Source organism: Rhinatrema bivittatum, chromosome 4, assembly GCF_901001135.1.
Source record: "Rhinatrema bivittatum chromosome 4, aRhiBiv1.1, whole genome shotgun sequence".
NCBI lineage: Eukaryota > Metazoa > Chordata > Amphibia > Gymnophiona > Rhinatrematidae > Rhinatrema > Rhinatrema bivittatum.
Genome location: NC_042618.1, coordinates 461806018 through 461819513, shown reverse-complemented (window position 1 = coordinate 461819513; position 13496 = coordinate 461806018). Strand labels below are relative to the sequence as shown.

General features: G+C 39.8%; 1 protein-coding gene across 1 annotated transcript in view; it reads left to right on the top strand.

Annotated features, from left to right (window-relative positions):
• The window catches only part of ZDHHC17 (zinc finger DHHC-type containing 17), a 156784-nt gene that overhangs the window by 118214 nt on the left and 25074 nt on the right, over nucleotides 1-13496 (top strand). The window contains exon 11 of the mRNA XM_029597144.1: nucleotides 11134-11258. Coding sequence (XP_029453004.1) covers nucleotides 11134-11258 — 125 coding nt within the window. The remainder of the gene's footprint in view (nucleotides 1-11133; nucleotides 11259-13496) is intronic.

Here is a 13496-nt window from a genome sequence, read left to right as displayed (position 1 = left end):
GGACCGAAGTCCTGCTTCAGGGGAATAGCTCGAAATCAGGAAACCAATTCAACGGAAACAGGCCATCTTTTGCTCAAAGAAGTTCCATCACAAGCGGCGATTTAGTCCGTGCATATCCTTTCCTAAATGCAAGCTGAACTTCAACCCGCCTAATTTGTCTATTTGTCTGTGCCATAAATTTCAAATATGGATTGAGAGAGTTGAGCCACGAAATAAAATGCTGGAACTCATCAGTATAGTGTCTCCATATTAGTAACGATGAGGGAAAAGGATTATTTCCATGCCACTGTTCCCCAAAAAGACCATGGTACAGCCATGGGGACTACCATGGCCCCGCATCTGGCTAATTTATATGTTGGCTATTTTGAGGAAAAGTGGCCTGGAAATCCTTTTGCCTCATTGTAACTAATATGGAGACACTACATTGACGATGTATTCATCGTGTGGAAAGGAACAAATGGAGTTCTAGCATTTTATTTCCTGGTTCAACTTTCTCATCTACATTGAACTTTATGGCACAGACACATAGACAGCAGATTGCTTTCCTTGAATAATCCATTACGAGGACTTTTTATTTTATTTAGCTTCTGCCTTTTCATTGTAGTTCAAGGTGAGTTACAGCCAGGGTGTACAGTAGGTATCTTTCCTGTCCCCAAAGGGCTCACGATCTGAGGCAATGGAGGATGAAATGACTTGCCCAAGGTCACAAGGTATGGCAGTGGGATTTGAACTTTGGCTACCTCTTTATATCGAAAGATCACCGATTGCAACAGCCTTTTACGCTATGGCAGTGCCCATCCCACCAGTCTAAAGAAGTCTTCCAGTCAGCCAGTTTGACTAAGACAGATTTATAATTCATTACATGACTTTCAACTACAAGCTAATAAGATGTTTGATCGTTTCATAGAGAGAGAATATTCTTGATCAGTGGGTGTTTTTTGGGTTTTTAGGATTATACCTTCCATTTAATTTGCTGCACAAATTGGAAAAAAATTGTTTAAATTTGTATTGGGGTAAATTGATCAGTCGGGCAGCGGTTTAGTTTAATTGCATGTGACATACTTGCTGGTACCCCATATTATTAGCTTACAATCTTGTTTACTGTTACCTTTGACTTTGCCTTTCTGACAAACCATATTATTGTTTTGGCTTAGTCTGTGCCCCTTTCTTTTGGTGGTGAGCAACATCTCATAAACATGTATAGCATTACAGATACAGAGCTACTTTACTGCCGTAAGCAGGATGATTTACAGAATTCTTGACACAGTAGTAATGGAAATGCATGCCTTAAATCTGTTGCTTTTCATGTCAGGATTTAGGGAAGGGGGTGCATATTTCTACAAGAAATACTTCTGCTGAAGAGTTTCCCGTGCTGCTACTTATTTCTTTAGCAGTACTCAGCATATGCAGTGCTGTACAGAAGATACTTAAGAGAGAGTTCCTTCTCTGTGGAGCATCCAGTCCAGCCGAATCACACAGATAAGACAAGCCGGAAGTTTCAGGAAATTTATTATAATAAATTTGTTTTAAAAAAAAAATCAAGCTATGATGAGGAGGAGCTAGGATGGAAATCAAGGTCATCAACTTAGCAGTAATGATCTCTTTTTCACTAGACAAACTCTGACATTTATGAGCAGCCTTCAAGAATTCTAGGTTCTCCATCGGGCAAGTACAAAAGTGGTTATGTTGAAGGAAGCATATCTCTCAGAAGCCAGTCAGAAATGTGTAAGGTTAGCTCAGAAAAAATGTATCCTTTGACCCTGGGTTGCTGGACTTTATTTCCATGTCTTAAAGTAGACTTAACATATATGACTTTATGCAAGATGTAAGCATTAGGTCAGCCGTAAGAGTTAAAAGCCTGTTTTTTTCAGCTAAGCTGATGGTATCATATAAATCTTTGGTCGTTACATTTTAGAGCAGATTAAAATTAAATTGAAGGAGCACATATAAACAGCAAAATAAATTGTCCATGTATATGCTGATATTCTTGTTTGTTTCTCCTTAGCCAGTAACTCTCCACACAAAAGACAGCTAGAGTTAGAGTTAAGCAGACCCATAATTCCTTGCACAGCCATTCTGTGCTGTATAATGGCCTGGCTTTCACAATTAGTGGCACACTGTGTTTTTTTTAAACCGTAAAGATGACACAGTGTAATGAGACACATTCTTAAAGCTGGCACATCTAGTCATTCTTTTTGTCAATTTAAATTGTGAGCACTGTAATAATTTGTCAGATTCATTTTAGAGTGAATTGCTTTTTGATCTTGTTTAAAATGCAAAAATGTACTAGGCATATCTTTTTTTATTTCTTTTTTTTTTTAATTTGTTAAATGCTTCAGCTGGAAAACTTGTTAGATGTAGATTTGTGTATTTGGACAGCTTTGTGTGATTAGTTACTGCTGTGCATACTACTACTTTATTTATGATGCTATAGACAAAGGAATAGTTTGGCATTGTTTTGAATAATGTTCACAACTTTAGCTTAACCATGTAAACTTGGAAAAGGAAACTCATCCCAGCATCCAACAACTACCCTACTGGAAAATATAAACTGATCTAGCGTAAGTGAACTAGATCCTATATGTTCATTTGCTTCCATATTTCAATATGTGAAAAATGTGCTCTTTTTAAGAAATGCTTGATGCAGCAGCCTTACCATATTACTGGTTCCCAACTCCGGTCCTTGGGGATCTCGAACAGGTTTGGTTTGCAGGTTGTCTGCAATGAATACATTAGTTACGTTCATACATTTGATCTAAAAGCTGGGTTATATTTTGGTTACGCTGAAGCCAGACCTGTTTTGAGGCCACAAGAACTGTAGTTGTGACGCACCGACATGTAACATACCATCCTTTCTCTACAAAAGCAGATCATATAATAAACACTGTATCTGAAGTATAAAGTCCAATCTTTGTTCACTTCCAGTTCTCTCTCTTGCCTGCCTTTTGTATCCTCCCTTGTAAAAGAGTTTCTGAGATCCCAAATATAGTATTTGTTATTTGTGAAACTTTTAGGACTTAATTATTGTACCATAATGTTTCAATTAGAATATATTAGTAACAGTATATAATTGAGACCATTGTTTTCGTTAGTTGAAAATACTTTGGGCCAAACTGAACTTTTACTTTAAATAAATAGAATTTAAAGGGTAAATGTTAATTGATGCAAACATTTAATTTCATTACATTATGAAGTAGCAGAAGTGGGGGGATGTGGCATTTACTTGTTTGAAAAACAAACACAAGCTAAGAAACTGGATATTCAAGAAAGCTTGAATTTTTTGAAGAATAATAGCGATTCTATGGAAAATTCCACCTCATAATTTAGCTTTTGTGTTGTTCCCTAAGAAAATATAACTGTAGCCAACCCTGAGTGCTTTGGCACAAGAAACCAAGTTTGAATTGTGAGGCCTGCAGAAATATAGGACATGTTGCTTTAATTAATTGCATACTTCTTCATAGTGAAAAGTAAATATTTTGCACAGTAGTTCACCTTGGATTTTAGGTGAGCAGGAATGGATGGTGCACTTCCAGCCCCCAGATTCTGGATGGGAAAGGAATAGCACAGTCCTGCCCTCTCTGCCACCTTGTAAGTAACATGCTCATTCCTAACTGACAATAGCAGTAAGGAGACTTGTTTAGTGAGAGTTCTCCAACATAGCCACAGAGAGAGCAAAACATTGAGGCACCCGTGCTCAGCTCTTTCAGGCTGACAGTGCATAGAGATAAATCTACAAATGGAGGATTAGAGAATGTTCAGGGCACTTTTGAAATCTCTCCTGTAGATTATTGAAGTGCTACAACTGAATGACATTTTTACTATGAATTGCAAATGCTCCATGTTTTACTTTCAATTTGTTTGCATTTTTTTAATATGAATTCTGGATTTCATATATCGAGTATAGATTGAAAAGCAATTTGTGGATTTCATGAATAAGAAAACCTTTAAATATATTTTCTCATACTGCTGAATAATGCAATACCCAGTCATTTTGAGAGTGCAGTTTCCTAGTCATAACTGTTTAGGCTCTCTCCATTTATGTTGTAAAATGCTTTCTGCAGTGCTACTTTTTTGCTGCATGGCCTATTCATGCATTTCATTCTGGATGCTTTATACAAGTGACAGTTACACAGAGCGCTGCAGCCAACTTATTCACTTGACCCATCAATCTGCTTAGAATCATGGACTGTTACAGCAGATAAGGATTGTAAGGCCCATTTATTTAGATCAGCCTTTGAGGATGTCTTACTAGCAACTGGGTTTGTCTGGCAGGCTGTAAGTTCTGTAATAATGCTTGCAGAGGCCAGATGCTTGGGCAATACTAGTATTGTCAGCTATTTAGATTATTACAGAGCCTTGTGGTTAGACATGGGAAAAGCAGATGCTGGAGAAAACTAAGTGGAGATCTTGGATGCTATACTACCCAAGATGTTCAAGAACAAAGGAGGAAGTCAAGACTGTTGTGGATAAGGCAAAATCTTGCAAGGCATCACACTCTGTGACTGGAAGCTAGGGTGCATATTTAGCAGAGAATAACTAGGCAGACTGGATGGGTCAGTTGGTCTTTTTGAGCCAACACCTACTATTACTGTCTAGACTGCCTAGTTTAAAGTTGTATTTAATCATGGATACTGAACATTTTATATTCCCTTGGCCTGGATTGGACTGGTGCCTCAATTTTAACACATGGGGGTGTTTTTTTTTATTTCCCGAGATGGGCGTCATGACACTGTGTACAAATGGCATTTTTTAACATTTCAGTGCACTTTTTCTAAACCAGTTTGACTTTTGAAGCTGTACTGAAATCATTTTTAACACAATGGAGTTTGACTTCATAAAATCCTTGAAATGTGTTGTCTTCAGTTACTGCATCTAAACCTAGACCTTTTGACACCACGGCCAGGACTTCAGCCACATCCATTGGAGCTTGAAGGCTCATGTGGTTGAGAGCCTTGAAGATGTGAATGTTCCCTGTGTTGGGGAAAACTTGTTTGGTGGCAAGGTAAGGGACGGTGGCTCTGATTAAGGAGCATCAGTCCACCTTTCAGTCATCAGTGGCAGCAGTAGAGGGGGGGCTAACTGACCCTAGTCTGACAGTAGTTTTCCTATATCACTGGGCAACAAATTTTCACAAAAGTCATGTTAAGGAAATGAAATTAGTCACTTCTTATAAATTTCCATGTGCTAAACACGAATTTGACTGTGAAAATGCTAAATTGGCTCTAGTTTTTTTGTAATATGCAATAATATAATTACATCTTGAATTGTATGCCAATAGTAGGAGACCTACGGTTAATACCGTTTGAAAAATGAAGTCATAGACTACGTCTTAGATTTCTTTGCTTGTCTCTTGTACACCTGTTCGGGAGCATCTCTGCGGAGTGTCCAGCAGTGGTCAGCCAGCATGAATATTTCAAATGCTCACCCTTTCTGACTGGGCTTCATATAGTACACTGCTGACGTCAACTTACTCAGCAGCAGCATGGCAGTAGAACTGCATTGCATCAGAAAATGATGTAATAAACTCTGGATGATGTGTGCATGATGGTATTATGCAATATTACATCATTCTAGGCTTATTTAGGATGTTGTTTATCCTACTGGATAAATTTACATGACTAAACATAGAAAGTGAACTATATTAAATATCTTCAAAACGAGAGCCAATAAAAACTTTTCATGGTCATATTTGTGTTTAGCACATCAAGATACTACAGAGTAGGACCTTTTTAGGTCAGTAACACTTTCATTGTTGCCCAGTGTATTCATCCATTCTTCCAAAGACATCCTTCCTCTCTTTTCTGCCCTTTAGCTTCTTCCATTCTTCAACACTAGCAGTTTCCCACTAGAGTCGAGTGGAGGGAAAGGCATCGATCGAAGACTCAGCAGCAGCAGTTACAGCCTAAGCTCAGGACCAGTTTTTGATGTCCTTGAGGCCCGCCTCTTCCTATGAGGAGGAGAGACCAATCTGTCCATCTCTTAAAGGACCAGTGCCAGCAAGTCAGGTGGATTGAGATCTGTTCTGGACTTGCAAGAGCAGAGCAAACTGTTCCATTCATTCAGCCTGGGGATTGGATGTGCACCATGGACCTGAAAGGCACTTTCCTTCGTGAACACCATTAATCCAGCAAATTTCTTGTCTCTGCCCTTCTCCACCACCACCAACTCCTGAACCCATGCTTTCTACTGTGCTATGCTGTATGCGTGTAGTAGATTTCCTGAGTCCAAGTCATGCTCTCTGCTTTAAATCCTAAGTGCTTCTCTGCAGTAAATACACTTCCAAACTCTTGTATGTTATGTATGTATGTCTTGACTAAACCGAAAGCTCCATGAAGCAAGGACTGTCTCTCATGTGTATTTATACAGCACTGCATATATCTAGTAGTGCTTTAGAAATGATGAATAGTAATAGTAGCAGCTTATGTATGCATCCCCATTCACCTCTCTCAACCGGAGGTTCTTCAGGCTTGTGGTGAAGGAAGTGCCCTACCAATGTAAGATGTTTCATCTCTGCGGCCTCAAGAGTGTTCACAAAATGCCTTGCAGTACTGACTGCACATCTGCATTGGCAGGAAGTCTGCATATTCCCTTACCTGGATAATATGTTGGTGATGGGTCCGTTTCCAACAGGAGTTTTGGAATCTCTCAAATAGACTATTTGACTTCTCCAGTTACTAGGGTTCTTGGTCAACTTCTCCAAGTCCAACCTGACCCTGTCTATGTATCGGCTCTCTGACTCTCATCACACAGGAGAGCGGTAGGCTCTGCCATCCGACCCTGCCATCACAGGCCTCCTAGCAACGATGTAGAATGTGCAGTAGGCACCTCCTTACTCCTTCCTAAGGAGGAGGACAGTGTATAAATTTTGGCTGCAAAACCTTCAATCAGAAGATCTTACAAATTCAAGGGGCAGAGGTTCTTGATATGATGAGGGACTTGTTTCAATATCTATTCTTCCTCTCATCCTCTGGCTAAACACCTCTTCAGTTCATTTAAGTGCCATTGCAGCATATCACCAACAGATGGAAGGATTTCTGATCTTCCTCCACCTGTTAGTATCAAAGTTCATGAAAGGATTGTGATGTTCCAAGCCTCTGGTCAATAAATTTCTAGTGCAAACATGGCCCTTGCTCAATTCATGAACCCTCCTTTCAACCTTTTGAGTCAGTATAATTTAAGTTTTTCGCCTGGAAAGTATTTTCTTGTTGCTGTCACTTTGGCACAAAGAGAAAGTGAATTATAGGCTCTGGTCTTGTATTCCCCAAACCTGCAATTTTTACAACAGAGTGATTCCATGTATTCACCCTAAGTTTCTTCCAAAAGTAGTATCTGTATTCTATGTTAACCAAACTATGGTGTTGCCTAGTTTCTTTCCAAGAGTGCATGTGCATAGAGGAAAAAGGACTCTTCATCCTTTGGACTGCCCTAGCATATTACTTGAGAAGGTCTCAACCTTATCGTCAACCTTCTCAGCTGTTTGTATCCTAATAGATTGGGACAAGCAGCTGCTAAAAAAAACCTCTGCCTAGTTGGATAGTAAACTAGATCGCACACTGTTACGCATTGGCTGGCTTTTAGATTACACACTGTCAAGGCTCATCAAGTGAGGGCCATGGCCACTTCAGTGGCTCATTTCAAGTCACTTCCATTAAAGACATTTGCAAAGTTGGTACTTAGTCATCATTTCACACCTTCTTGTCTCATACTGTCTCAGCAATATGTCTTGAAGAGATAGTAACTTTGGACAAGCAGTTTTGCGCAGCCTGTTCACCTAGTGGGGTCTGCATTGCTTGTTTCAATAGCTACTCTATTTGCAACTTCCCACACATTAAGAACATAAGAAATGCCATACTGGGTCAGACCAAGGGTCCATGAAGCCCAGTATCTGGTTTCCAACAGTGGCCAATCCAAGTCACAAGTACCTGGCAAGTACCCAAACAGATCACAAGCTACTATTGCTTATTAATTACTGTAATAGCAGTTTATGGATTTAACCTACTACTAGGTGCAGAAACTACTATTTCTGCACCAGTTAGTAACTTGAGTTCTCTGTTCAATGCACAAAATGTTCAATGTAAACCAACTTGATGCGTCCTTTGGGCGTGAAAGCCGGTATAGAAAATAATAAAATAAATAAATAACCTCAAGGAACTTATCCAAATATTTTTTAAACTTAGTTGCACTAATTGCTGAAACCACATCCCCTGGCAATGAATTCCAGAGCTTAACTATGTACTGAGTGAAAAAGAATTTTCTTCGATTAGTTTTAAATGACTATTTGCTAACTTCCTGGTCCTTCTATTACCTGAGAGAGTAAATAACCGATTTACATTAACTTATTCAAGTCCTTTCATGATTTTATGGACCTTCCCCCTCAGTTGTCTCTTCTCCAAACTGAACAGCCCTAACTTCTTTAGCCTTTCCATGCCCCATTTCATTTTGGTCATCCTTCTCTGCACTTTCTCCAGTGCAGCTATATCCTTTTTGAGATGGGGTGACCAGAATTGCACACAGTATTCAAAGTGCGGTCTCACCATGGAGCGATATTGTTGTGTAGCCGAAGGGGAATGTGGACCCCTTGCCCGAGGGGGAGTTGGCATTATCTACGAGGGCAAATCCCCACAGGTCCCCACCGTCGGGAGGCGAGGCTGAACTGAAGCAAGGGCCAGCTGAAGCTTCATCAATACCAACCCCATTTCCCGCGGGTTGAGCTGGTCTTGGGTGGGCCCTTATGAAGACGATAGTCGTCAATTTTCAGTCCGATGTCGGAAGCCAGAGAGTCGCCAATAGCCAGTCCAGAACAGAACAGTGCTCTCTTGTGACTCGCTACCTGGGTAACATCAAGCTAGGTTGAGCGAACATTGCACAAATCTCATCTTTGAGAGAGTTTTCTCACTCCGAAGGTCATCAAATCTTCACAAGAGAGCACTGTTCTGTTCGTACATCTCACTTTGAATGTCAAAGTGGCCCCTAACCCCCTACACTAATACCTAAACCTCACCTCGAGTTACTAGGTAGGCCTCCCAAAGATATATAAATACCTATCTAGGGTAAGGGCATTATGGCTAGGCGCTCTCTCTCCTCTCGGTGACTCTGATAGTAAACATGGTCCCCCCAGTGGTTGTATGTAGGAAATACCACAAAAACTGCAGTGTTAGCAGAAAAATCAGTTTGTCTTAGGGAGTAATTTCAGAAGGATTTATGCCTGCGGGGGGGAGGGGGAGAGGGATTTGTGTGTGGGAAGTGTGCCCATAAATATGCATGCACAAAGTTGCACCCACTTCTGGTCTGGCACCGGTGATGTGAGCAGATTTAGCCGCAGGTAAAAAAAGGACCCAGAAACTTTAGCTCAGGGGTAGGCAACTCCAGTCCTCAAATGCCGCAAGCTGATTGGGTTTTCAAGATATCCGCACTGAAAATTGATGAGCCGTATTTGCAAATGAATCTCATGTAGGGTTGGTTGTGGGTATCCTGAAAATGCGACCTGCTTGTGGCACTTGGGGATAGGCGTTTCCTAGGCGAGCTGTTTGAAAATGACCCTCCCAAAGCGTGCGTGAGCTTTTGGGGTGACTGGCTCCTCTGGCCTCGGTGAGTAGGATTGTTAACACTCCTAGTTTGTTCCTCATTCTCCGGAGTAAAAGATTACTTTTTCCAGCAACACTTTTCACTGGCTAAGTACAAATGTAGACAATGGGAAAGAATCCAGGAGGAAAACTGCCAACAAATTGAGTGGTTTTCCAGCTAACCCTATGGCCCTTCTGAGAAGAGAGAAAAAGGTAAAAAAAACCAAACAACCCCCCAAAAAACACCCTCTGTGTTCAGTCTCTAGCAGTGACTCCTCTTGTATGTGCTAGCACTGAATAATTTTTATCACCACTGTTTACTGCTTTTTAGTAATCTGTTAAATTATAACTCGAGAAATGTTAAATTAACGAGCCAGCTCTTCAGCAGTGAAATGTTTTATTAATAGCAGCTTTGGACTTTAGCAAACAATGTCTTAAACACTATAATGGAGTAGCCTACTGGTTAGAGCAGTGGGTTATGAACCAGGGAGACCAGCGTTCAAGTCCCACTGTCGCTCCTTGTGACCTTGGGCAAGTCACTTTACCCTCCATTGCCTCAGCTACAAATTTAGGGGCTGATGCAATACAGCACCTATACAACCTGCTTTTCTGTACTGCTTCCTACTTAATATCAAAACTAAACAAGCATCGTTTTTCCAAACCAGTGCTGGCTGATGCCGATCGGGTTCTCGTTAGCAAGAAGGCACTAATGCGACCCCCTAATATAATATTGCATGGCGCCCGCTTTCTGCCAACCAGGGATAGGGAAATACCTACAGTACCTGAATGTAATCCACTTTGATGTGCTGAAAAAGTGTGAAAAGCGGAATATAAACCTCTAAAAATAAATAAATAATGCCCAAAGCTATGTCCTGCAGTGTTTTATTTACAAAGTTTTCTTGGACCATAAAATTATTTCCAGCTTGATAAAACAACAGCTTTTAAATGCTAATTTGTGCGTAATATTTTTCTGTCACTTTTGTAATTTTAAAGGTTGACTCTAAAATGATTGCGTGAACTTGTAAATGGCTGTCGTGCAGACTGAGTAAAGAATGAGGAATTTCCGCTATTCCATAGTGTTCCTGATTACTCCATCCCATATATGGGCTAAAGCAGTTTCAAAGTTGCTTGGGCTGTTTGCTTTAAACATGTGCAGTAATTTATGGTAACATGTCATTTTTTTATTTTTTTTAAACTAAGGCAAACATTTATTAAAGATAGAATTGTGATTACTCACCATGAGTAGATGTCAAATGTGTAAATCAATTTAGAGAGCTGGAGAGCAACATTTTCAGAAAGAAAGTTGAAAATATGTTTTCATACCCTTATGACCAAAGGATACTAGACTATAATGTTTTAAGTAGTACCATGCAAAGCCTTGTGTTTTTTACGTGGGGAAAATGATTGTTTTAGAGAAAAAAGTTTTATGTTTCAAGATTAAAAAAATCAATCAAAGCTGCCTTTTTTTTTTTTTTTTTTTAAGTGTTATGATAGAACCAATCATGGCTAGAGCTGCAGTTTTTACTACAAGACGTTGGTTGGCCTGGGCAGATTCCTTAACTTTGCACACATCTGGATTTTCTGTTTGTTCATCTCCCATTCCTTGCTAATAGTATTGCACTTTTCTACAATTTTGGAAAATCCTGGAAATCAGATCCAGGAATTATTAAAGCCACAGAAGAACATAAGAAAAAGGTAACACGTTCACCTTTTGATAATGATAAAACATTTGGCGTTGTTTGCTATGCAGTGCATTAAGGAGCAGAGGTGGCATTCGACTGAGTGGGAAAAAAGCGATGACTTGGGTTTTCTCTGGACACTGTAGAGTTCTTAGTTACTGTTCATTAATGCTTAGATAACATATATTACGTGAAATGGTTGAAGCTTTGTAATGTTAATTTAAGTAATATAATTACAGCTTATGTTTAAGTTGTGCCAAATTGGCCTTCAGCGGTTCCAAAAGAGGAGAAATGTTTACAACAGTAACTCTGCTAAAACTTGTGTTGGCTGTGGCATCTCATGGAAAATGATTTTTATGTTTTACTTGTTTCTCCAAAGTTAAATAATTAAGATGGATTTGCATTGATTGGTTGATTGGCCTGCTGCGTGTTGTCCCAAAGAGGAAGCCAGATCTTTCTCTTGGCATCTGCTAATTATCCTGTATGCCACAGGTACCTGTCGGATTCCCTAATATAATAATCAGACGAAACTTAGTGCATCTTTTAGAGCTGTTTATTGTCTCTTGTTTTTGGAGCTATTTCTAGAGTTTTATATCATTATCTCTGTCCGGGCTTGGCTTGGCTTCTCCCCTATTCTCTTTTTTGGGTTTGGCTGCTAATTCATCTTGGTTTTTCACACATTGAGATTGCAAGACCCTGGTGACCTTTACTTGTTCCAGTTCAGATAATAAGTTATGTATGATCAGAAATTATCTTTTCTTTTACCTCTTCATTTTTCTTTAAGGGAATATTATTCTTTAACTTATTTACAAGGTTTTAGTGAATATTCTGCATACCCAGCTTAGGAGTTCTAAGCATCAAAGATAAATGTTTAAATACAGCAATCACAAAGACAACTGTTCAAAAAGAAACATACACATAAATCATCAGACAAAATTAAAACCAAGATCAGCTGAGCACATCCCAAACAACCACCTAATACTCAGTAATGGTTAAGTTATGACAATCCCAACAAAAGGGTCTAGTCGACTACCTTTCCCAAAAGAATGGGTAAAATAGGTTTCCATATTCTTCCAAAAATTCATGTAATTAAATTCTATCTTTCGGGCCGATTCAGTAAAGTCCGCGGGAGAGCGGGCAAATGCCCGCTCTCCTGGCGCGCGCACAGGCCACTCACCTGTGCATGCGATTCAGTATTTAAATTAGGTCCGGCGGTAGAAACGGGCAAAAGGCACTAGCGCGTCCCTAGCGCCTCCTTTTGACCCGGAGCGGCGGCTGTCAGCGGGTTTGACAGCCGATGCTCAATTTTGCCGGCGTCTGTTCTCAAGCCCGCTGACAGCCACGGGCTCAGAAACCGGACGCTGGCAAAATTGAGCGTCCGGTTTTCGACCAGACAGCCACCGGCCGACTTAAAAAAAAAAAATTTTTTTTTTTTTTTTTTTTTTTTTTACTTTTTTTACCCTTTGGGACCTCTGACTTAATATCACCATGATATTATTTATTTATTTTATTTATTTAAGGATTTATATACCGGGGTTCCTGTATAATATACATATCACCCCGGTTTACAATGAACAGTAACTATCGCTTCAAGTTAGCAGTTTACAATGAACATGGTTAATCCAAAATAACAGGAAAAAATATATAATAATGTTAACAATTAAGAAGTAAATAATAAATAGATAAAATAACAATTAATAAATAACTAATAATAAATAAATGAAGAAAAAATAAATAAATAAAATAAATAACTAACAGTAATATTAAGTTGGAGGGTGCCCAAAGAAATAACACTTCCCCGGTGCCCAAAGAAATTAGCGCCTACCTGTGGGTAGGCGCTAATTTCTGAAAGTAAAATGTGCAGCTTGGCTGCACATTTTACTTACTGAATCACGCGCGAATACCTAATAGGGCCTTCCACCCCTTACTGAATACAGGGTAAGGGAAAACGCGCGTCCAATGGCAGGTTAACAGTGCGCTCCGGAGCGTACTGTACTGTATCGGCCCGATTACTTGGAAAGGATTCCATAGTCTAAGCCCTGCCACTGAAAAAGCCCACTTTTCAGTATGAGCCAATCGCTGCTCTCTGAATAAGAACATAAGAAAATGCCATACTGGGTCAGACCAAGGGTCCATCTAGCCCAGCATCCTGTTTCCAACAGTGGCCAATCCAGGCCATAAGAACCTGGCAAGTACCCAAAAACTAAGTCTATTCCATGTAACCATTGCTAATGGCAGTGGCTATTCTCTAAGT